General features: G+C 32.6%; 2 protein-coding genes across 3 annotated transcripts in view; one reads left to right on the forward strand and one right to left on the reverse strand.

Moving 5' to 3' along the window:
- Positions 1-4,467, forward strand: part of LOC126775453 (ceramide synthase 6-like) — a 28,707-nt gene extending 24,240 nt beyond the window's left edge. For both annotated transcript variants that reach the window (XM_050497414.1, XM_050497415.1), the window contains exon 8: positions 262-4,467. In XM_050497414.1, the coding sequence (XP_050353371.1) occupies positions 262-271 (10 nt within the window). In that variant the 3' untranslated portion in view covers positions 272-4,467. The remainder of the gene's footprint in view (positions 1-261) is intronic.
- On the reverse strand, positions 4,458-25,406 carry LOC126775421 (RNA-binding protein 12-like). Its single transcript, XM_050497352.1, has 3 exons — positions 25,188-25,406; positions 24,466-24,624; positions 4,458-7,526 (listed from the first exon to the last, which is right to left on the reverse strand). The coding sequence occupies exons 2-3, from the start codon at positions 24,606-24,608 to the stop codon at positions 4,691-4,693; spliced, it is 2,979 nt and encodes a 992-aa protein (XP_050353309.1). The 5' UTR covers positions 24,609-24,624; positions 25,188-25,406; the 3' UTR covers positions 4,458-4,690.
- Between the last annotated feature and the right edge of the window lie 140 nt (positions 25,407-25,546).

A 25,546-nucleotide genomic window follows, 5' to 3' on the forward strand; every position in this document is an offset into this window, starting at 1 on the left:
TTTATATATTAAGTTACATACTATTTAATGGATACCATGATAGTAGGTATACCTTTGAACATGAAAAATAATTTAGCAAGTTGTATGGCATAGAATAGTTAAACAAATTTAAACAGACAATGCAATGCATGCATCGGCTTGTACAAATGTATATATTTAATTAATTAAAAAAAAAAAAAATTGCTTCACTTTAAAATATAATTTTCAATGACGTCATCATGTTTATTAAATCTCCTTTTATATATATATGTTTTGTTTCAGATATACATAAATATAACATTAGCGGAACGTGTAAGTCTATAGATAGCTCCTCGCTGGATCTCGGGTAATATGTCTGCTATTTTTAGATGTATTATATACAAATAAGCAAATTTGAACATTGTATCATAAAAAGTTTCTTGTCAACATACTATCATACTTATGATTTTTATTGAAGAATAATTTATCAAAAAAATTATTCTTTTGTGAAATTCATATATCGTTTATTCGTACAGGATGAAAGTATTAATGGCGTGTGACATTACCGATGCCATTAGAAATCTTAATTGTTTTTTTTTTTTTAATTTAAATCTTAAAGGAAAATGAAATCTAAACGACTTATTATTATAATAGACCTCCATGTTGTAGGAGAATTGGTTATATAATAATTAATATACAATTAAAAATTTCCATCAACAAGTTTTTAATTCCATTTCATCTATTCATAGAAATTGCAATCAAGTTTCTACTGTAGTATGTTCTAATGGCAGGAGGCCTAGGATAAACAAACCTTAGTTTTACGCATTCCATGCACTTTGCTAAAAGCACTACAAAGATATTTATTAATATATCTGTATTCATAATAGACTGTTCTACTTAACTACTTATACCTATTTAAATTTTACTTCCAAAGTAGCAAATACCACAGATATTTTATATCTCAATCATTGTCATGTCAATTTGTGGTCATCATCATCATCATCATCACCATCACCCTCTTCGCGTCCAATTAAAAAAAAAAAATTCAAAAATTCGTGGTCAAAGCTGTTTATTTATCTTTGTTCCTGCCATTGGAATCGAATATGTGTTTGTTTATAACCATTCTACGGTTACACTATTCATAAAAAAAAAAACATAATTAAAAAATTATAATAAAATAATAACATAAATATACTAAAACAGCAAGTATCAAAGATATTGAATATAATAAAGTATTTTAATAATTTCATGTATCTTTTTTTTTAAATTTCAAGTTGAGGTATTTCATCGTGTTCTAATTTATATAAGCGTGTGTACGGAGAAGTAAATAGTAGAAATAAATTCTAATATGTTTGGTTCGATTCAATGTCTAAAAATGTATAATAATATTCGAGAACACTTCCTCTAGCATGTACATATACAGTGTATCGTGTTAATTAATGTAAGGTATATTTATACATGTTACATGTTTGTATATAACGTAGTCATTGGGACTTTATATAACTATCTACGTGCTGGGACCACATAGTTGGATTATATTCATGTAATTTCAAGGATAATGTTTACATTTGTGCTATGTATTACATATATATTTTTTAATTTAATATAGTAGTTTAAAATAACTATAATTAAAATAAGACATTTTAAATTTTTTTTGGCCAAACTTCCTTTGTTGAGGAAATATATATTGTGACTCATTTTAAAATGAGAGGTAATTGTTTTTTTGTTCTTTAAGTTTATTGTATTTCATTGTAGAAATGTAAACATTGTTATCTAATAAAACAATAATTCCTAAAGCTTCACCGACTATTACTAGTATTTATATTTAGATAGTATATAAACCATAGGCATGCTACATAGGGTTGAGATTACGTACTATTCCATTTATACATTTATCGAAAGTAACGCATTTATAATATTTTTTTTATATAAAATACCAAAATCTTGGTTAAAATTTAAGTCTTTTTTTTTCCGAACAAAACAAAATCCCTTTGGCGACAGAATCATGTGAAAAAAAAACAAATAATAACTACAAATTAACGTCACATATAAATTAAAATGTCTCATTTATATTTCATGAAAAATATTTTTCAACTTTCATAATAGATGAGAATATCATACATATGCAAATCATGCTACAAACACATAAATTGATGCTAGATTTGCACGATTAACAAAATAAAATATCTTCGTTTCGTAATTGCAAACATACAAATATAACGTAAGAGAATGATTAAGTATCTCCCACGTTATAAAACAAAAGTAAAGAAAATATACAAATAATCACAAACGGCTCTTAAAGTAAACGAAGTAATAAATCTATTAATTATTTCAAAGAACCTCAGAGATACATTTACGATCTACAAATCCCTATAGAAAAATATATTTAGATAATATGTCTAATGTATGGTTAAATATTAAAGTGATTTGCTTGTAATTTAAAATAATAATCTTGTATCTACTATTTTCTGAACTATTCCATTTTTATTTTTATATCATAAAATAGGTGTTGATAAATAACTATACAATATATTTTGAACCATTATATACCTTCGTGTAAATTATATGATAGATGTTAAGTCTCGAATATGTTTCGAACACGTACATGTACCTTAGGGTAAGTTCAATGTTCCATTTGATGTAATGTAGAGCGAAAACAAAAACGATGCTTTATTTAAATTCAATGATAATAATGACAGATGACTTGATTTTATTATCAAACATAATTCGAAATTAATTTTGTCACTTTTCTATTACAATTATTATTTTATTTATATAAATTCCAATAAAGTGTACTATGCGGTTTCGATTTATTTATTAGGCATAATTTATTCAGCATCGATTATCAACCAAAAGTTATGATTATAGGTTAGAAATATTAAGTGTAGCGTCTATGTATAATGTTTCAACTACTTATTTTTTTATTTCTCTATAAAATAAATATTATTTAAAAATATTCGTTATTGAATAATTCTAATAATATGCTATTTTTTATCTGTCAATCTTCCTTAGGCTTACTCTATGGATGATATGATATCCATTGTTTCAGAAGCCAACATAATAAATAATTTTTGTCTTCGTAATTAGTTGATATGTATTGTTATGAAACTTTACAAAGTGATTTTCGTATATTATTGCATAAGTTCTGTTGAAATTGAAAATACTTTTAATTTTTCCCTGAATATCAAGGTCCAAAGACTACTCGTCGTAAATATATTTGTTTTACGGATAATATACTTATAAGCTCCTAAAACATTGCAAATTTTTGTTTGAATAAATTCTTAGTAACTTATAATCGTGTTTATTTTCGCTACTTCAACGTACTGTCGGTTGTTTTTGTGTTGATTGGCCTGTAAGATATTGACGACGTAAATAACCAGTGCAAGCAATTACGAGTCTATTCATTTAACATCACACTAATTCTTACGTTATGTAATATTTTCGGTTTTTGTTGTGTAAACAGTATTGTTTAAATGATATTATATTCTATTTCTATGTGAATTTAAAAATATGATTTAATTAGTATTTCGCCCTTTGAAAATATTGTAATTCTTCTCCAATATCTTGAATGATGCTTCTAAGTGTTGTTATTGTAATCATTCGATAAATTCATATATTGATGTTCATTTATTGTTTAAGGTTTACGAAATTAGGTTTACGAAATTAGCCACAAAAGCTTTGAAATTATTTTCCATGTAAACATTAAATAATTTATACATATTTTTCATTCACAAATAAAACTTTGCTAATTTAAATATAATTTTAACACGCATTTTGCGGCTAATTTTGTTACAATTGTAACGTCTGTGTTGTGTTTTCGTCACACTTACACGCTGCAGACAAAATTCCGATCTTATAGCTAGTCTTTATCTAATTCTGTTTACATTTATAAATGTACATTAGTGATAATATAATAAGGTTTTTGCCTTATTATTTCACAAAGATCGGTTGTGCCGTCTGCAGTGTGCACTAGACCTAAGCAAAACCGGAGTACTGAAACGATATTGCTCAATATCTCGGGCTCGACTGAGCGCATTAACAGTGTAAAATGCTCTCTTACTAAGCAGAAATGCCGCAGGGAAGTTTTATTATACACAATTTATTGCCTAAAGCCGAATAATTTTCTAGAAGATATATTAAATTTAATGAATATCAGTGTCATTTCTATGAATTATACAGATTAGATTTAATTGCGTATGTTCAAGTTATGCTAGAATATACTGAGCTAATTGGCCTGTTCAATTTTAGACTATTTTTATCATCAATAATGTCGTGTGTGGTGTTTAATGTTAATATAAAGTGTACTAAACATATTCTGTCGATGTAACATTATATTTAAGATGTGTATGTTTTTGTAAACTAATGTCGCAACAAAATGCGATATATATGGATATCTCTGTTGTGATCGCGTCATGTTGCAAGGCGACTGTGCTGTCCCTGCGGCAGAATCTTAAATTTAACCAGGTTGTGTTTGATTTGAAAATAAAAATGCTATGTGATTTAAATTATCAAAAATCTTTGTTTTATTCAAATAAACTATTATCATTTTATAGTACATAACCCTTAAACTTAATTTTAAACTACTTATTGTATCAGTAGCTCTAGTTACATTTGTAAATATCAACATCCATACCGTGGTGGGTACACATCAACTGTCCGTACAGTGTTTAGAGTAGACACTCTCATACACTACCGGGTCCGGTTGCAGTCCGATCTGCACCGGTGTGTTATGTTAGAGAATAGTTAGAGTGATTCGACGATCGAATATTGTATTCATATGCCGAGTTTTGATAGCGCGTTGGGCGTCGAAGGGCGTTCGGAACGCCACCCGCGCGTCTCCCGTGGGCTGTCCGCGTTCATTGTATCTCCTAATTATGTCATCTTGAGTCAGCTCAAAATCGCCGAAGAAGGTCATAATGTCATCGACAGTTGCTCTGAATGGTACATTTTCCATCGTAACGATGCAGCCCGGGGTTCCAAAGTTTTCTAGTGCGGGATCCTGCTCTTCATCGTTTTGCATTTGTAATGGCATTGGCATCGACATGTCGAACCCTCCCCGTCCTCGCGCAAAGCCGCGTCCTCCTCTGCCTCGATCGAATCCACGCATACCGCGTTCGCTCCAACCGCCTCGTCCTCTGAAGCCACCTCGATTAGGGTCGAAGCCTCCTCTACTTGGATCAAATCCACCTCTGAAACCACCTCTATCAAAACCTCCTCGATCAAACATACCCCTACCGCGAAACTGTCCGCGTCCCATAAAACCACCGCGAGGCATGTTCATAAAGGGAGGAGGCGCGTTGCCAAGAATACCAGGTTGGGTTTCTAATTTAGGTCCCTCTAAAGCTTCTTCTACAACACTTCGCATAACTAAGTCTATTGTAACACGACTCCCATCTAAGAGCTGGCCATGTTTCGAAGCAGCTTTTCGGGCTTCTTGAGCCGATCTAAATTCGCAAAAGCAATCACCGGAGGGAAGACCGTTCGCATCTAACATAAGATGTATTCTAGATGGTACTGCGCCAGTATCGGCCAAGAAGTTGACAATAGTTCTGTCGGTAGCTTCTCGTGGTAGACTTTTCATGAGTACGCAGTCGAGGGGTTCATCTTCCATATTGACGGATATAACTTTAGGATTGCGCATAGGAGACGACATACCTTGCATTTCTTTATCTGGTTGTTTTGGAAAATTAATTCGGTTTGTCCAATTGTTAGTTGTAACCGCTCTTGGTTCCAAGTTACCGGCACTCGGAAAAGCTCCAAATTGAGGGTTTTGGAAGGATCCACCAAAATTTTGAGGATATTGAGCATTAGGCATGAACTGTGTCGGAACTGTTCCTTGGATTTGAGCACCGGCAGAACTCGGCCCATTGTCCACTAGTTGACGTCGCTGGCGAGGGTCTCGTGGTATGACTGGTTCTTGCATATTATCGTTTGTGGGCCGGTCCACAACTGTTTGATCTGTCTTATCTTGGTTTAATTTTACTAGATCATATTCATCATTAGATACCGGTGCGATAGTCGCCTGACGTCTACCAAACATGTAACTACCTTTACGATCGAAAGCCATTCTTGCATCGTCGGCTTTCACGAATTGGACATATGCTATTTTAGTTCTAGTAATACGACAGTCACTTAATTGTATGGACAAAAGGGAAAACTCATTAAATACTTTCATTATATCATGTTCCTTGACAAAGTTCGGTAAATCTGTCAATTTTAATACGCTAAAGGTTTTTGTATCCCTCTCTCCATCAGCTATAACCAGACTTTGATCTTCATCATCATTATCTTCGCGGTAAGGTAAAAATGAATCCACGGCAGATTCATATGTGTCATCGTCTAATGCTTCCACAACAACCTCAGCTCCTTTCAATTCGTTACTTTTACGCTGTAATGCAAGTTGTTTAGAGCGAGGATCGCAAAATCTGACGAAGATATTACCAGTCCGGCGGCCCATGTTATCATTGATCATCTTGATGCCATGTTTATCGATCATGAATGGAAAAAATCGGCGGACATCTCCGTAGCTAGTATGATTTGGTGCATTCCTGAGAGCCACACAGCAATCTTTTTGTCCTTCTTCGAATCTTGATGAACGGTTATCACGACGGAATGTGCTTCCACCGCGCGCTATATTACTTCCCCCACGACCACCTTGGAATCTGCCTCCATTTTGTTCACCTTGGAATGCATTAGGATTGCGTTTTTTACCTAGTTCTTGTAATTTATTAAATGCTTCTGCTAAGGATGGATCATTAAAACGATTTGGCCCTTGATCTAATTGTCCTACTGGTCCATTCGGCAGCAAATTATTTGTTGACATCAACGGATTTTGAGGTCCATTGGTACTGCCAAAAGCAGGCGGAGGTGGAGCAATATTAACGTCCATGTTATCCATCGATCGCTCTTGCGAGTTTTGTGGAGATTTGTTGCGATCAGTGTTACGTTTGTCTCGAGAGCGCCGCGAGGGAGACCTATCGCGAGAACGACTACGATCTTTCCTGTCTCGTTTACGGTCGCGCCTATCTCGACTGCGACTTCGGTCTCTTCGCCTCCTCTCTCTCGAGCGCGATCTGTCTCTACGTTCTCTTTTTCTTTCTTTCCTTTCTCTGTCTCGAGATCTTGAACTAGATCGAGAGCGCCGTCTATCTTTGTCTTTGCTACGTTTTCTATCTAACTTCTCTTCCTCCTTTTCTTCTTCTAAGGGCGATTTAGAGGGCGGACTAAGTAACGGCGCAGGTGGTTCTATCACAGCAGGTTGGGGAATCTCTTGCGGGTTACCGATCCCTGGTATTCCAAAACCGGCGATCGTGGTGGTACCAAGAGCTGTTGAAAAAGGAGTAATAACGGGTGCTACGGAGTTCATTGGTTGTGGTGTCTGAGTTTGCGGAGGAATGACAGGAGGTGGCACAGGCGAAGGTGTAGCGAGTGTTAATAACGGTACGCTCTGACGTGCAGTTTCTATCACCTTGTGCATTTCCGACCGCGAACTCAGGAGCAATTTAACTTGTATTTCCTTGATCTTCCCTCCATCTAGCATCATCGCTTGACGTGCGTCTTCGTCCGTACTGTAATGATATAAAAAAAATGTTACTAATGTACCAACGCTGAGTAGTTAGCAAATTGCGTAAAATATGTAAATCTGTTCATCTTTATCCTATGTACTATTGGTACATAAAGCAAGTACTGATAAATTAATAAAATCACAAATATATATATATATATATATATTATTTGTGAGGCATTGACTGCCTCGTTGGTCTAGTGGCCAAATATGGCCGCAGACCCGGAGGTCCGGGGTTCAAATCCCAGGTCGGCCCGATAAAAAGCTTATGGGTTGTTCTCTTTCCGGTCGTGTCGGATTGCCGTCCTATTGGATTATGAGAGTTACATGTGTATTAAATTTCAGATAAATAGTTGTCGAATCGATTTATTTTTATAATATAATAATATAAAATAGAAAGTAATTTAGTTATTAATAATATTAGTAATAAATTGCCAGTAATTATCAGCCTTTACTATTAGCCTTTATTACATTCTCATACAAACAATTTTGTTTATTTGCTTTGTCAGGTTTCACGCAAACAATTATCAATTTCATAATATTTTATATAATATGAATATGTATTATAGTTTATTTTAGATATAATATAGAATATAATTACATATGTAGTACATTAGATATCAATCTTTCTTTCGTTCACAGTATTCATTTTTATTTTTAACAAAAAGTGAAAAAATTAACGGTAACTGCGATTTAAATGGAATTCCGAATTATTGTCACTAGATGACACTGTTTTCATTCCATACATATCGCCATACATATTATAAGTAAAATAACTCGCACGAGACACACTAAACTTTAGTTTTATAGTCAGGAAATATTCCTTATTAAAATAACGTAATATTTTTTTAACATTATACGTAGATACATCAAGCGTTTATAGCGCAATGGTGTACGGGCTGCTTAGCGATGTAAAATTCGCTGGTTCAATCCTAATCCCTTTCGCTATTATCGTCCCCACTCTTAATGCGGGCTTTACGCTCAATTCGAGGGGTAAATAGGAATATTAGTAATTCCTTATGAAATGGGCATTACTACTATTCTTTGTATAAAAAAGACAAATATTGGCTTTTAAACTTTGCAATTTTAACCCGTAAGTTTGAAAATATCTAACAAGACTAGCACAAACCGCAACTTCGCCGACGTGTAATTCGGTTTGTGACGAAAATCCTTCAAAATCTGTCATGTTAATTGCATAATGCCGTTATTTTGAAATCGCAGGTGGCCAATTATTTATATCTATAGACAATTCTAATATAGTGGACATCAAAGACACGTACGTAGCCATTAAGTTGTTATAACTTTTCATAAACTGAAACGATTTTGATGAAATATAGACTAAACGGTACCTTGAAATATTCCTTATAATAATTCAGTTAATTGTCATTGTAATTTAAGCCGTTTCAAAGATTACCCCGGACAGACAGACAAAAATAAAAGATTGTTGTTGAATGACTCGATAATATGTATATTAACATAAAAAGAGGCAGTTTTTTAAATTACGGACAGATACATCAATATTATTCATTTGCATGTTGTTAACTGTGGGGTAGTTCTAGCAATACCGGTACATATATACTATTTTAACAACTTCGCTCAGCATACCTATTGCATTGGATTATTTCGTGTCCATCTTACTGTTATACTTAACTAACGGACTCAATAACCTAAAATATATAGATTTAAATTTAAGTAGGTATTTATTTATTTGAGACACGTATTAACAATGTATTTTTTTTCCATTTTTTTTAATTAAAAAAAAGTTATTAAATTAGATTTTATAATAGTAAAAAGTTCTATACATAGTGTCCGCCTAAATACATATCTAAAATATGTTGCTAATTCATATACTATTGTGTATTATAAATTTGATATAATTTTATATTAAGGACAGATGATTCACTCGATAGAAAGTCACATTACAATATTCTAATATGTTACTTCCCGCAGCTGGTGTAGTACATATACGTTTTTCCTCTATTGAGCTCCTTGGTGTACGCTGCTCTACAACAGGCTGGATGTATAAGATACATGCGATAAATGCAGATATCCTTATAGATGAATAATAAAAAAAAATGTAGTATATGTAAGTTCAGTAATGTTTGTATGTTTAAGATATTTTGTAAAGATTCAGTTAATCTATCCACTCTGCCATATCCAGCTCAGCGTCGTATGATTACTTAATTGTTATCAATGAAAATGTGATACATATCGAATGTATTGGCGTTATCGTTAGTTATTTATAAATATTTTTAGTAGAATAAGAGTACTCACATCAGTGTAAACGAAAATCGAAACATAAAATTTGCAAGTATGAAAGTATTTGCTAAATACGTGTAATGGAAATCGATCCATATCATCAATATAAATAAGACGCACAATCGTATTTTCGAAATAAAAATACTTTTAACTTCTATTTATTTTTTTCGCAAAAGCGATTGTACTCTTTATTTTTAAGATTATACGGTTCGATTTTCTATGCAAGTACTTTCAACTTTGGTTAGATTTGTCAAATATTTTGAAAGTGTTTTAAAATCTGGTTATCGACCCTATTTTTACTCGAGTAAATGGAAGACCTAATATTTAATTTTGCAAGTAGATACATATGTATATCACATCAGTCATACCGTTACCCACCAAGTGGCTCATTTATCCATTAGTCTATCTTATATAAAAACACCAAAGCAACCTATTGTGTATTTATAAAAATATGTAGATAATTCAATAAGTATGACCGCTTAAATAAGTCCTCGCCTGCGCAGTACAGGGGCGCGGAGTATAACGGCAAAGAGGACTGAAAGAGGTGCGGGCGGCGGAAACCTAACCGCGTAGTGAGTCGTTTTAATCGTCATACTCTTATACCTACACATTAAATGATATTAAATAGATAAAAATATGTTGATATTTTTTTTAAAGAATTATTTATTAATTTGGTCACATTTTATAAAATTTTAATATACTATCATTTTCATTGTTATTAATAATATTGTTGTAGCTATTGGTTGAACAATCTGCTACGTAATAAGTTACTTATTTGTGAAGACTTCATTGGTTTGCGATTTTTTTTGTTATATTTTTGTGTATTTTGTAAATGTTAATTTTCCTAAAAATAAATAAATACTAATTACGTGTATAGCAAATACATGAATGTCATTAGACTTTTATAATTTCAAAAAATCCGAGAAATAACGAACTTTTACATTATATTATTGATTTGAGATTTTAGTTCCCAAAGTTGGTGACGCGTTGACGATGTACTGAATGGTTAATATTGTGTACATCGTCAATGTCTATGGGCGATGGTGATCAATTATCAACAAGTGGCCCATTTGCCCGTCTGCCTACCTAATACAATAATAAAAAAAAAGATATTTATCGTTATTTTGACGGTCACCGCTTGACCTCCACTCAGCAATAGCGTCAGGTAACTTTTGGTCAGCTCAAACACATCACTAGCACCTACGTCATCAGTATCAGACAAGAATATTATGCATTTTTACTTAAGATTTTTTTATTGCACAACTATACATTTCAAGAAAATAAAATCCATAATTAAGAACATTAAAGAGAGGCATCGCCTATGTCAGAAGTGAAAACAAAAATATTATTTTTAAATCTTTGCAATCATTTCCGACATTCCTATGGTAGTTGTCATATATAACTTTCTAGAATATAGTTTAATCAAATTATGTACCTAAAAGTGCATATCCACTTTATTCACGCACTAATCTTGCCCCACGTATCTGCTGCTGTAAAATAAATCTGTAGCTTATTTTATTTCCGCATAAAAACCGCCAGCGTATGAAATATTGTGCAAGTTCATTAGAAAATATATACATATTCTTTCTCATACCTAATATTTACGTTGCATCAGCACTCACTCCAGCGCATGCAACGTACGTAACACGTACAGCGCTCACCCCAGGGTTAAATATTATACAAACGTTAACTATAAAAAAGGTATTGTCAAATATAGTATGTAAATTGCATTGACGTAGCTTATTCTCTTTCCACGCAATGCGCACCTTATTCCCCTGCCGCAATAGGCGCCGTCAGGACTAGGGGGGTTCACTACTGGGAACCCTCCCTAGAGAATTGAGGTCCGCATAGATGGGCCGGCCGTCAGAGCGTTACGGTAGCATGCGCAAGGGATCTCGTGGCACTCCTCCTTAAGGTGGAAAGGTTAACGCTGGTGTTTTAGTGGTTATTTCGATGTTCGGGCGCACTCGACACCTTGGAAACCGGCGAGCCCCTCCACTGTTCCCGTGGAGGAAAGGCTTAATGCGTTTTTCCTCTGTGTTTATGTAACTTGAGTGCGCTAAAGCTATTGATAAGGTAATTATGTAAAATCGTGACGTTTGTTTTATAATATATTTTAAACCTAATAAAATCACCGATTAGATTACTCAAATGTTGACTAAGCTCCTAAGGCACGATAATCGAGGCTGGCTTAAGTTTTACAGTAACGTAATATTTATTTGCGGTTGATTTCTATTTCTTGCGGTGTTTTGTAACACTGTAAGCATTAAGGATTTGGCAAGATTTAACGACTAGCTGCTTAACCGGGAAAGCTTTAGCTTTGTTGGTTTCTCATCAAAAATGCATTATTAAGGAACTAAGTGCAGATTATAATGACGATGCACAAAACGAAAGTTCTTAGTCACCTCTGACGCCAAAAACCAAATTACCAGTACTTTGTTTGTTTAACAATTTTTCTTTTGGTATCTTTGAGTTAGAAATTATTAATAAACCAAGATTATCTGCATAAACGGTACATTTTTAATTGTGATCCGATGACATTTCAGCAAATTTTCAAATACCAACAATCCTCTTTCAACAAGAAAAAATACTGCAAATGTTTATTGACCTGGCAATTTATAACAAACATCTCGACACGGATATTACCGACATCACTAGTTATATATTAAAAATCGAATAAAAGTGTTACATAAAAATTCCGTTTTCGTGAATACCATTGTGATACCAGTTTTTATATTTACTTACAGTAATCGAATTTGAGACAATGTAAGTAGGTTTAACATTTTAAAGTTATTATATTGTGTAAGTAAAAAGTAAACGCAGGTGCACTGCTGAGCTCTCCGTGTTTTCTATTAAGGAAAATTAAGAGATTATTTATCAACCGCGTGTCCCACTTCCGGGCCTCTAAAGGCCTCTCTACTCTCATTCCAGAACTCCCTATTTTTCCTGTACAAGACCAATCCTTCTGGAAGGAGACCAGCTCATCTCGCCATCTCTCTCCATCGAGGTCTGTTGCGACGTCGTTGTCTAATACTGTGAATTTTAACCATTTCATAGTAATTTCCGCTGAAAGATCATTTATTGGATGTTAATCCGACAAGAGAATGTACAGCTTACTTCACCAAGCTGCTCCACTTCGGTCGAATGCATATAAATGTGTCAGAATATCTTCAAATACATGTATAGATTCTCAAGAACTTTTCGATTAGAAAAGAGCAAGAGATGAATAATAATTTAGCATAGAAAATTGTTAGTGTTTAATTGCTATGGACCTTTAAAACAAATTTTATTAGAAAATATTTACGTTTTTACTAACTTAAAATCCTTTAAATCTTAAAATGTTTTAGGTATCATTCAGTAATAATTTTGTATTTATTATAAATACCAAAAAATAGCGAGCTTATAAACAAATATGTAAAAAAATAAATTAAACATTACATAAACAGTTCTAACAAACATAAATCCATAGTGCATTTCTGTGATATTTATAAAATGGTTTACCTAAGACTGGGAGCGTTTTCTAAAATGCTTGTGCGAAAATATAAATAACTTAGCATTTATATTTAGTTTTACTTTAATATAATAAACAATGCTAACTTGATTATCAACGTCTGTTATAGGTAACCATTAATTAAGGTAAAAAATTAATTAAAAGTACCGCAGTTATTATGTACGTTCATGATTTTATCTTCGCTGCGTTTATTTAATATTTAGTTATACTGACATTGAAAAATACTTTAGAAAAGATAATAGTGGAAGGTTAAGGGTAATTTGTCGTCATCGGGCTACTCATATCTACCAACATAAATGTACAGATACGGAGCTAAGAGAATATTTATTGTTCGAAGTTAAAAAAAAATTAACAAAAAAAGGTCAGGACCTTGACTACATGCGATACATCAACTTCACATGCGACCTGACCTAGAGTATGATGGAGACAAATTAGTAATTTAATGCAATTAAAATACTTTATTTTAATGCAGATAAATAAAATAAAAACTGAATCAGGTGTTTCCTGTACAGAACTTCAGAATAAATAATGTGTATCGGCTAACATCGTATTTATGAACATGATCGAAATGTTATATGCTGTGAAGCTTCATTTTCAAAATTGTCATAACCGTTTTTTTGTATGAAAGACTACAAAACTAAACACGTTCGGAGGTTATACAGGTCTGTATGATTCCATTAAACGGTAGCGCACGTCTGCAGTCAATTATAATCACAAATGGATCATTTGCTGTCCCACTAGCATGGTTTGCAACTAATTGCTGTTCTAAGAAACGCTATTGAAATTTATTCGTTAAAATTGTTTTAGGACTAAATTAATTTTATCAAACAATTTTGCGAAATACAATACGATTATGTCCTCTTTGTTAATGCACAATATTTATTTTATGATACTGTACAACGACGTATTGAATTTAATTTGGAGCCGTAACTTATTTTTAGCATATGCAGGACAAAATCACCATCACCTTACACAGCTACACAAGAGCCTATACTAGGTGTATAATAATAATAATCCTGGGACATTTTTCACACACGGCCATCTGATCCCAAATGTAAGCTTGTGCTATGGAAACCAGACAACTGATATACTACATATACTACTTTTCTTTTGTAAATACATACTTATATAGATAATTACACCCAGACTCAGGACAAACAGACATGTTCATGCACACAAATATCTCTCCTGGGTGGGACAGACATACTGTTTATGTGTGTTGTATACTCCTAGGCTACATCGATTCTATCTCTGAAAATTTAGAGGTTTCACTTGAAATTATTGAATTAATATCATACATATATATATATTTATTTTATAGGAGATAACTTCAATCCAGTATCAATTATAGTGGATTGGAATTATCTCATTAAGATTGGAGATTCGTAATCAAAATTATAGCAATAGATCCGCAAAAAATCGAAAGTCGTACCAAAGAAAATTAATTTTAATTTCCGATCCTAAAACTTATATCTATAAAATTAGATGTCCTTAGACGAGCTCTTCTTAAAGACGTTACATCCACCAACCCGCAGTGAAGCAGTGTTGTAGCGTTAGATCGAAATATTTTCCATTCCAGAGGAATTCATTCCACAGGAGCAAAGCTCAGCTAAGAGACATCAACAGACTTTTTATATGATATATATCGAAGTCTATAGCTTTGCATATCTCTTTTGTATTCTTTTTGAAACATTTCCAATAGCCCATATTCATTATTCGCATATTGTTCGATATTAACATATTAAATGAATGTAGCTTCGCAAATGAACTTGTCAATTTATTATACTTATAGCAAGTTACGCGCAGTTTTGGCTTGTAACTCTCATTTGTCACTCAGCTGCCCATCCCACCCATTGTACGAGTACAATGCATACATAATGATATAAAACAAAACTGTGTACCAAATTTCAGAATTCTAGACACAAGTTTTAGCTGTCCATTGATAGTCCGTCGGAGGAAACGATTATATAAGTATGGATTATGTGATAATATTCTTACATCAAATTCTTTTTGCATGTTAGTTTTCGCTCACGGTCAAAATAGTCAAGCCTATAAGCTCATTTGTACAATTACAGCACCAGTATTGAAACGTTAACATAACGAAGCCGACAAGTATTTTGCCTTTGAACTCAAATTGCAAATATATAACCCTCATTTTAATCTTAAATTAAGTGAGATGACAAAATCAGTTTGAGGAAATGTCTTAAGGATGTTTAAATTAGAAGTTAAGTAGAGCATCAAGTTACTTTATCAACAAACTTTTTGAACAATGTATCCTACGTTTTTAAAAAAACCATTTTACTAACATCATAAGACATGAGCATACGCGTGTTAATCGAACGATGTTCATTAATTGACAAAATCAAAGCTTTTACTAAATACCACTGCCAAGTGTTACACTTACTTGTTAATACAATGTGATAGACAAATATTCTATGAAAATGAGAAAAAATGTCCAGGAGTTAGTCTTAGTGGGCATTGTAAAATAAACTAGATTTCTTTCAGTTTTCATTAATCCTCGATCGATCGCTTAAGTTTCATTGGGCGCGGATTCTCTAACGCAAGTTTTGAAGCTTTTTAACTGTTTCAAGTTACATGCAATCAAGAGCCTAAGATAATTCACAACAATATAAATTAGTACTACAATACCTCGAGATACATGATAATATATTAATTACAGAGTTTAGAAGATACTGGATTATATCAAGTTTTGAACAGGTTTCAGGTTTCCCTAAAGGTAGAAATCAAAGTGAAGAAATGGAAACGTCCTTTGGAGGGATCACTCTTGCAGCTGCATACGTACTCTTGGTAGCTCGTGATGGACGATTCCTGCTAAACGTTTCTCTAAAAACTACGAAACCAATATGCAAAATAATACTACATATAACTAAAGCTTTTGAGAACGAATACCTTTGAAAATAACATGTAATAATTGAGTATTAAAATACGTTTAATGTTAGTTGATTTACTCTTATGAGATAATGGCGAACAATGCTCTTGTTCACAATAAAGCCGAGATCTTCAATTAATTTAAATCTTGAGTACAGTTACATCTTTTAAGTTGTCCTTTTGATGCTAATATGTACTTCAACAGTGTGCGAGTAACTTTCATGTAACGAAAAAATCATAATTTTTCACATTAATTATTGGATGCTCTTCTCTTCATGCTCTGTAATAGTTCTCGTAGGTTTTGTAGAGTGCGAAGCTAGACGGTTGAGACGATATCCTGAAAGCCTATCGAATCATACAGATATCAATCTGTACTTCACACAGTCTTCACTTGAACATAAAATGTTGATTGGTTTCTAAGTCGAAAATTCTTGACTAATTATGTAAAAAATATATGAATGAACCTACTTCATTGTTTTTTTACTTTAAAACAATGAAGAAGCTTATTTAGTTTCCGAACATTTTGTTTACATACAAATTTGAAGTTATTTCGAGAAACATTCTTATACATTTTTTCAGATTTATTTGTAATTAAAGGCGAGCAGTGCCAACACTTTAAACACTGGCACATTATTAAGTACTTCTTACATCTTCGATGCGCTGCCATCCATTGGAAATAAAATGTTATGTCCCTTGTGCCGGTAATCTGTATTATATGTATAAGCGAAATACCACTCATCACGAGATCTCTTACACTATCCGCCCGATTGACTTGAAATTACTCCTTCCCCGACGTAAAATCAATAAGAACGGATTTTACGCAAAACCTATCCAAAATATATTTTTCTTCCTATCTACCAAAGCGAAGCCGAAACGATTAGCTAGTAATTCATATTTGATGTTTAATAAAATACCTTAAACTAGGACTGCAATTACTAAATTTTAAGTTGTGATTACACTGAATTTACTTTTAAACCGTATTTATATAAATAAACATATGGTGTACACCAATTATTATGTGGTATATACTAACACATAAAAGAAGCGAATGCATACTCAGACGAGCTCTCACCAGCATTGACCTTCTCACTATTTAATTAAATGTAATGAATATCTATATTTCTTAGTTATTTTTATGCGAGCAGTAATTAAAAAATATTTAACCTACTTTTAGGGTGCTTTCAATTTAGACGATTTGAACTGCTGTCCTGTGTCTAATACACCGTTGTGTGTTGCGCAGCCGTCGTGCTGCAGCAGAACAGTAAGAGTATGGCATAAACCGTCTAAGTTGAATATGACCATACCAACTGTTGGCAGCAATCCGACTCTATTAAAGTTATTTTCACCACCACTTGGCTTCAGTCGAGTAATGACTCACACGAAGCTAGATTGTTAGTGCTGCTCTAGTTACCTAGCCTTTTTTATGAACCGTACGGAGAGTTGAGGAGCAAAATATCTATAATTCGCTGTTAGTAGACATTTTTAATAGTGATCATTGTGCCATTGCATTGTCAATTGACACCGGTTCAAATTAGTAAAAAGGGTATATTATTTGCTCATATCGGCCTCTGACTAAAAAAGTATTTTATGGCTTAAATTAAGCACATAAAGTGCACATGATTGAATGACATGGTGAAAGATCACAGAAGATTGTTGCCAAATTACAGCTATTCAAAAATGTAATAAAATGATATTCCATATCCACTTCTAGGGGAATTTTAGATTACTTGAAAAATACAAGAAAATCGATGAGGTATCTGACATTCTAAAGGTAAAGATTTGATATTTTTTTAAAAACTAGGCCGTTGTTCGACCTATTACTAAAAAATTACAACTGAAATTCAATTGATAGGAGCGATTTTAAATATTCGGGTTTGAAGTCTGTACAGCTCAAAACCGCTGAGCATAATGTCTGTTTTTTTTTCGTTTTGAAGACTACTTACTAGACATGACAAATCACCGCAACTACAACCATGAGAACTCAGTTGAGTTCCTTTTTTTACATATTTACGGTTACTTCCCACGTAAATGCAGTCCTGGATATCTGCTTTATGAAATTTCTTTATTTACAGGAAGATTTTGAACATTAGTCTCAGAGGTAGACATTCGTACTTTTTTTATTTTTACAAAATAGAAACGCAAATCTCAAAAAATGAGTACATACAAGTTTATTATCAAGTCCGTTTTTTGTAACGAGCCGTATTAAATATACGCCTTTCAAATTAGAGGTCAGACTTATTAGGTTTTTATAAATGCCATTAGGTCCGTAGTTAAAAATAAATAAATGAAATTTATACCTGAACTATATCTCGAATAAGAACCATCTCACCTTTAGATGGTACTAAAGGAGTGATTTTTATTCGCACTGCATAAAGTAATTGTTTATAGGAAACGCAAAAATAACTTATTACACCTAAACAAAATAAATGAAACTTTAAATAAAAAAGAATGTACATGTACAAATCCCTAATTGTGATACACGGTCGGCATGCTTGCTTACAGCAAACTTTTGTGTCCATTGCTATCCATTCGTTGCGCCTGATTTGCACTACCATTTCATGATATTGATGGGTAAAACGAAAGGTTAAGTACGTAAGGGTTCATAACAAAATAACTAAACTTTTTAACAAAATAACATACTCGTATAAATCTTAGCGACTAAACTATCTCATAATATGCCAGTTATAATAATATATGATGCCCAGTCAGTGGCGTAGCTAGGTGGACAAGGGCCCCGGTGCATAAGGAAAGAATCGGACGGACTCATCCCCTCTTTCCGCGTAGCTTGAACTTATATTGGCCTTCAAAATTATAGATAGAAACAAGAATAGGAAACAGTGAGTTCAACTTATCCCTAGTAGGCTAAATCCATACGTCGTCTCTATTAAGGGTAGAATCTCTGTGTTTAATAGAAGAAAATGGGAATACATATTAATATTTATAATACAAATGAGATCAATAAAGGGAAAAAAAAACATTTTGGAAAAAAAATTGGAAATGCGGAGTACTTACTGAGACTTTCCTACATTGCTTGTGAATGTTTAGTAAAGATTACAGGAAGTTCAACAAAAAAAACCACAAAACTTTGTTTGATAATGATGCGGTAGAGAGTAGTTCGTCGGTAATATATAATACTGTTGTAAAATCAATATTAATTCATAATAGGATATTATAATTTCTATAGTAGCTCGTTTGTCAATTTGAACTTAAGTTTTGAAAAACGGTCTTTATTTTTCGTTGTCGTTCAAGTTGAGTTATTATAGATTATACGGTCACCGTTGTGCTGCAACCTGTATCATACATGTTTTGTAATCCGATTTTTTTAGGGAAAATGAGTTCTAGCAAAATATGGTGCCAGATGGATGAATGTGCGGAATAGAAATAACAGCATTAGTGGTGATACTTAATGAAATAAGGCTGGTAGTAGGGAATTACGAAATACAACAGTCAGCGACACACCTAACCTCAACTATTATAATGCGTCCCAGACCCCTGAAAGTTGAAAATGACATAAATGAGAACTGATACAAGGCAAGGGCGAATGAAAACTTGACTAAAAAGTTGATGGGTGGAATTGATCTCACGACCGTCAAGCACGTCAGCTTATCGCTAATCCAATGTGCTAGGGGCGTACTCATCAAAACTACCAAATAACTGAAATAACGATAACACACTGCACATGCTTATCGAGGACGCTTGGCGCATGTGCTAAAAATCAGGAGTTCTGTAATTGTTGATGTTCATTTAAAAACATAAAAAAGGAAAAATATATTCTTGTGAGCAGGCTCGATTTCTTTTATGCTCCTCTCTTTTCAAAGCTGAGGCCCTGAGCTCCGGGGCCCTGGTGCACTGCACCACCTGGCCCTGTGGCCACGCCACTGTGTCCAGTCATTCATCAATACAAACACATGGAACGTGTGCCCAATTATACTTATAAATTAAATTAAGATAATTTATAAGTATAATTGAAAAAAAAAATACAGTTATATATTTTTATACGAAAATTCAGACACTCTATTTCATTTATTGAAACTCTTTATGGATAATAAATGAGATAGACGAAACCTCCATAAATAGAATACACAGTTAATTTGTTAGTAGTTAGTTTGTAGGCCGTAAGCTAATTCTTACATTTCTGAAAGTTCTCTCTGTGGAACAATCGGATGTCCAAAGGTTAAACTGTTTTAAAAAGATAAAATATCAGATCATTTTATTACCTCCATGTCAAGTAGTTTGTCAAACTCACGCAAATAAATAATAAGAATATCCTTACCGATAAAAAATACTATACGGCTTAATTACAAGTTATCTTTTAAACATAACAAAAATTCCATTGTTTTCGTAGATTAGCAATAAGGATAGCTTTAAATTGAGCTTAATTATAATTTTAAATGAATTTGATAATAACCTGCTTACACGATACCTCTAGAAAATAGCAATGAGAGAGAATAGAAGTGCCGTAAAAGATATGAAAAGGTGGCTTCCCACGGTGCGTGTTATTACTGATGAAAGCGACGCACCGTGGAAAGAGAGCCGAAAGCGCAGACAAGTCCTTAGCGGTGCGTAGGATCCGCTGCAAGTCCGAAACTTCAAATGTGCAGTGCGAACTCGTGCGGTCCGGGGTCGTCCTTATATACACGGACGAGCATGTCGAAACTAATTAATTTCGCTGAGTCTTCTAGTGGAATTTTATTGTACTATGATAAATGGAATGAACGACCATACTTATATTTCATTTTTTAATTCACATAAATTTACACTATGAACCTAGGCCTGGTTCATAGTGTAAATTTATGTACAGTTCTGGGGCACCAGAACAAAAAAAAGACCTTTTTTTTCGTACACCGACACCGACAGCTAAAAGCGTGGATTGTTTTTGCACTTATTGTGCTGAATACTACTAAATATAACCATAATAGCTGAAGCTGCAGTGATACGTTCTCTTTCACTTTGCATTTTTGACAAAATGGTTTCTAAGCTCGACCGACTGCGTGTCGGAAGAGTCCCCCGTTAGAAGAGCCTTGCTACGGTGTGTGGCTGTCCGTGAATAATCCGTAGAATCACGCATCGTTAGGATAGCTTACAGATAAGTTATGTTAAGCGATATTATACATATATACGATCTAAATTTCCAGAGCAGTAACAGCCGTTTTTAAAGCCAGTAAGGCGTCGAAATGTAGTTGAATAAATTTATAAATATAATCGTGCAAATATATAAAAATTAACTATGTTTTCGGTTCACCTTGATGGGCTTTATCAGGATTTGCCAATGTCGGAGCTTAATGTAGTCAACGGTTGCTTTGTATTTATATATATATCCCATTAAATCATTCATTATATAGGGAATAAATTGCACGTGTATACGTTTTATAAGGATTTAAATTTAAATCCATGGAAACTACTAATTTAATATGTTCAAATAGAATGCGTCTATAAACCAACGTTAGAACCATGTGGTTTATAGACGCATCCAACTATCATATCCTACAGCCTTTTCTTAATCTCATACCCCATTACTCCTTCGTGACGTCCATCATGGTTTTTGACTCTTCTTGTGTAAAATATATTTTGTTCTATTATGTCCAGAAGATAAACACTGTTTGGTCTTATCAAAATTATTTCAAGTAATGTTGGAGAAATAAAAAAAATATATTTATACAAAACATATAACATAGCTTGATCCTAACTCATGTACATAAAACATAGTTTTCACCTAGACCTCCCTCACTTCTTTGACAAAATCACGTATAGTCCATTCCAACGGAAAAAAACTGGTAAAGATAATCAAACCATCGATAAACAAATTGTAAGCGAGTTGCAGATAGATATAATGTTCTACAAATAATTCTTAAGTAAAATATATTTTATTTACAGTAAAATGCAATGTCACTTAAATAAAAAAAGTCCACTGTAATTACAATTGTCAAAGATAATATACTAACTTCGACGCTAATAACATTAGACATCCTTTTTTCAGAGACAAATAATAAAAATGCAGAAATTAATTGTACTTCGACAGAGAATGTTCATAAAATGAATGATGATAGATGTAACGTAAATCATTAATGGGATCACATATTAAAAAAATAATAACCTTAATTACTTATAATATTTATTAAATGCAAAACACCAAAAATAATGATATTATATTATATTTCATCATCAGAAATCAAAAAGAATTAAGTAAAGAGAAAATAAAGGTCAGATCATTATGGTTTTAATGTGTGTGGTGTTTAGTAGATATACTAGTTATGTCAAGTACTCTAGTCATGTCAATTCAAGGAAGAACTTGTTTTTTACCTTTACTCCTCCTTCCATTGGAATAGATTATAGTCTGTGAATGTTTAGTTCATAAAAAAAAGAGTAATTAGATGTATTCGGTATATGTAAATAGAACTCTAGTAAACAACAATTAAATATTGAATATAAAATCAATTTCGTAACAAGTATTGCAGCAAATAGTTAAAAAAATACATTTAAATCCTGTGTTAAATGAAGTGGTTTGTAAAGAATTATGAATTTGAATTGGATAATATAATAAGGACCTAAATTTTTTTTAAGTTAAATACATATTCTATATATACTATTACATCTCAAGTAATATATACTTCAGCTCAAGTAAAATTTGTTACCTATTTTTTGTAAATGTAATAAAAATGTCTTTATTTTTTTTGTAAAATAGGTAGGTGGACGCGCATATGGGCCACCTTATGGTGAGTGGTCACCAACGTCCATAGTCATTGGCATTGTAAGAAATGTTAACTATCACTTACATCACCAATATGCTGCCAACCTTGGGAATTAAGAGGTTATGTCCCTTGTGCCTGTAATTACACTGTTTCACTCACCATTCAAACCAGAACACAACAATACTAAGTACTGCTGTTTTGCGGCAGAATACTGATGAGTGGGTGGTTCCTACTCAGACAAGCTTACACAAAGTCCTATCAAAATGTCAAAATCATTTTTATTAAAAGTAAATATTAATCTCAAACTCTCAGTCTCAAATATTTTCAAAAATATTATTTGACTCATTTTATAGGTTTTATTTTATTGATAGCCTCCTGATGCATTCCAGGCATATTTTAGTTATTTTTAAAGATAAAATGTTATCTTAAGTCAGAATTATTGCAATTCTATTGTAATTGATGGGTATGTGTATAAATTCAAATACTTAAGTTGTTCTCCTGACACAACACTGATTACATGATAGATTGGGTTTATAATTATCACTCATAACACATTCCGTAGCACATCACCATTGTGATACTATCTCTTATAATTTGTCTAACCACCGAACTATCTATCTACTTAGATACTAAATTATTTTGACACATATAGCCTTATGCCTTTTTATGTTATATGTAACATATAATCCAAGATTTAATCATATTGTAATTCATATTATATTTGGATCCTAAGCTGTTTTCTAAATGCACAAGGAATAATACTTACATTATATATGGGTACCAATTTCAAGCACATCTATCGTAGCTAATGTATCTACTTAGGTACATCAAAAATTATTGTATGTTATCTACTGATTACAAACACCTCATTTTTTTTTTATATATTCACCGAGAGGGCAAATGACTACTCCACCTGATGGTAAGTGGTAGTAGAGTCCAAACGCGACGACGGCCAGTACAGACGGGAAGAATGTTCTGCACTAGCCACCTTGCCGGCCCGCAATTATTATATATATATATATATTTAATATATATATATAGTTATTATATCTTATTCATTTTAAGAATATTTAAATAGGTTTTTTTTTGTATTACATCTACACGATTTCTATAGCTCATTATATATACATTATATGACAAAATAAATGAAGTTTGATTCTTAACTTAATTACTGAACCCCATTTTGTTAATATGATAGATTTAAGTTTAACTTATATAACTATAGCCTAGATTTACATATATGTACATAATAACTATATTTTTTGTCAATTTCTATTGTATTTTTTAAGAATGAGATTATTTTATACCAGTAAATATTTAGTTGTTCTTTTAAATTAGTAACTGTTGCTAATGTTTTTACAGTTAATATATTAAGATTGTATTTAGTTTATTTTGATTAACTTTGATGTAGGTATAAAGACAGCATTCCTGTGGTTCATTTATTGAAATAAAAATCTTAACCAATTTATTACTTAAATCTAGCAATGTTTAGTTTCTTAACTGTAATATTCTCAATGAAATTTGTTCAGGGGGATATTACAGATTTTAATTTGATATAGTTTTATATTTATAATCTGTGAAGTATACATAGCTACCTGAACGCAATGAACGCATCTCCAAGCTCGCCGCCTACGATGTGCACACCCCCCTCGGGGATAGAAAGGCCTCGAAAGTAATTCCTAATGTCGAGAGCATTAGCTGACCACGGCAGATTCTGCAGTCTAATGATGACACTCATTGTTGCACGTTGATATCTATAACCAGATTGAAACAACCTGTCCATATTTGAATTTGAACATATATTCTAGATGATTCCTTGATTAGTAGTATCATCATATATTAATATAATGTTCAATTAAATAATTTTCATTTTTGTAAATTACTTTATAGTTTTTTTTAAAACATTAAAAAAGAAAGCTAACTTTGTATTTCATTTATAACAAAAATTATATAAAGCATAAGGTATACAAACATGAATGTTTTAATAATAAAAAAATTATTACTTTCATGGTAAATAGCACAACACTTGTGATCACCTCCTATCCTTTAAATTGATTTATCTGTAACTATACTAAATGTTTGTTAACTAGGTATTTATTTAATGTTTTAACTTTTTAAGCGTAATGTTACTTGGTAAAATTTCATCGTTGTTACATCAAAACATTTTATTTATATTTACAAACATATTTGTATTTCATATTGATTTATCAAAAAGTAACAATGATAATCACAAATATAGGAAGAGTATTACGTGAAAATATACTTAATGAAAACTATCTATTGATGCATTATAGAAAGGTAGTTAGGGCGCACTTACCTACGAAAATGCTAAAAAATATATTAGACACTGCTCTTACAAATTGTATGTCATATTTAGGCTCACTAAAGTCACAAAATTAACGAATTAGCACATACAAATAACGAAATCATTGCTGTACAATCCCAAGCTAACATGAGAACAAAATGGCGGTAAAGAAATGACAATTGCGAATCGTCAATCACAATTCAGAATAAACGCACCGACAGCGCCAGCCGCTATGCAAACGAAAGCAAAACATGCGGACGGGTGGATGTTGAACTACTTAGGGTTGCCAGACAAAAAAAGCATATTATGTATTATCATTTATGTATTTTCATATATATAAAAAATATTACACCCTGTCTTATTGCCTCTAC

Source organism: Nymphalis io, chromosome 18 (genome assembly GCF_905147045.1).
Source record: "Nymphalis io chromosome 18, ilAglIoxx1.1, whole genome shotgun sequence".
Taxonomy (NCBI): Eukaryota; Metazoa; Arthropoda; class Insecta; order Lepidoptera; family Nymphalidae; genus Nymphalis; species Nymphalis io.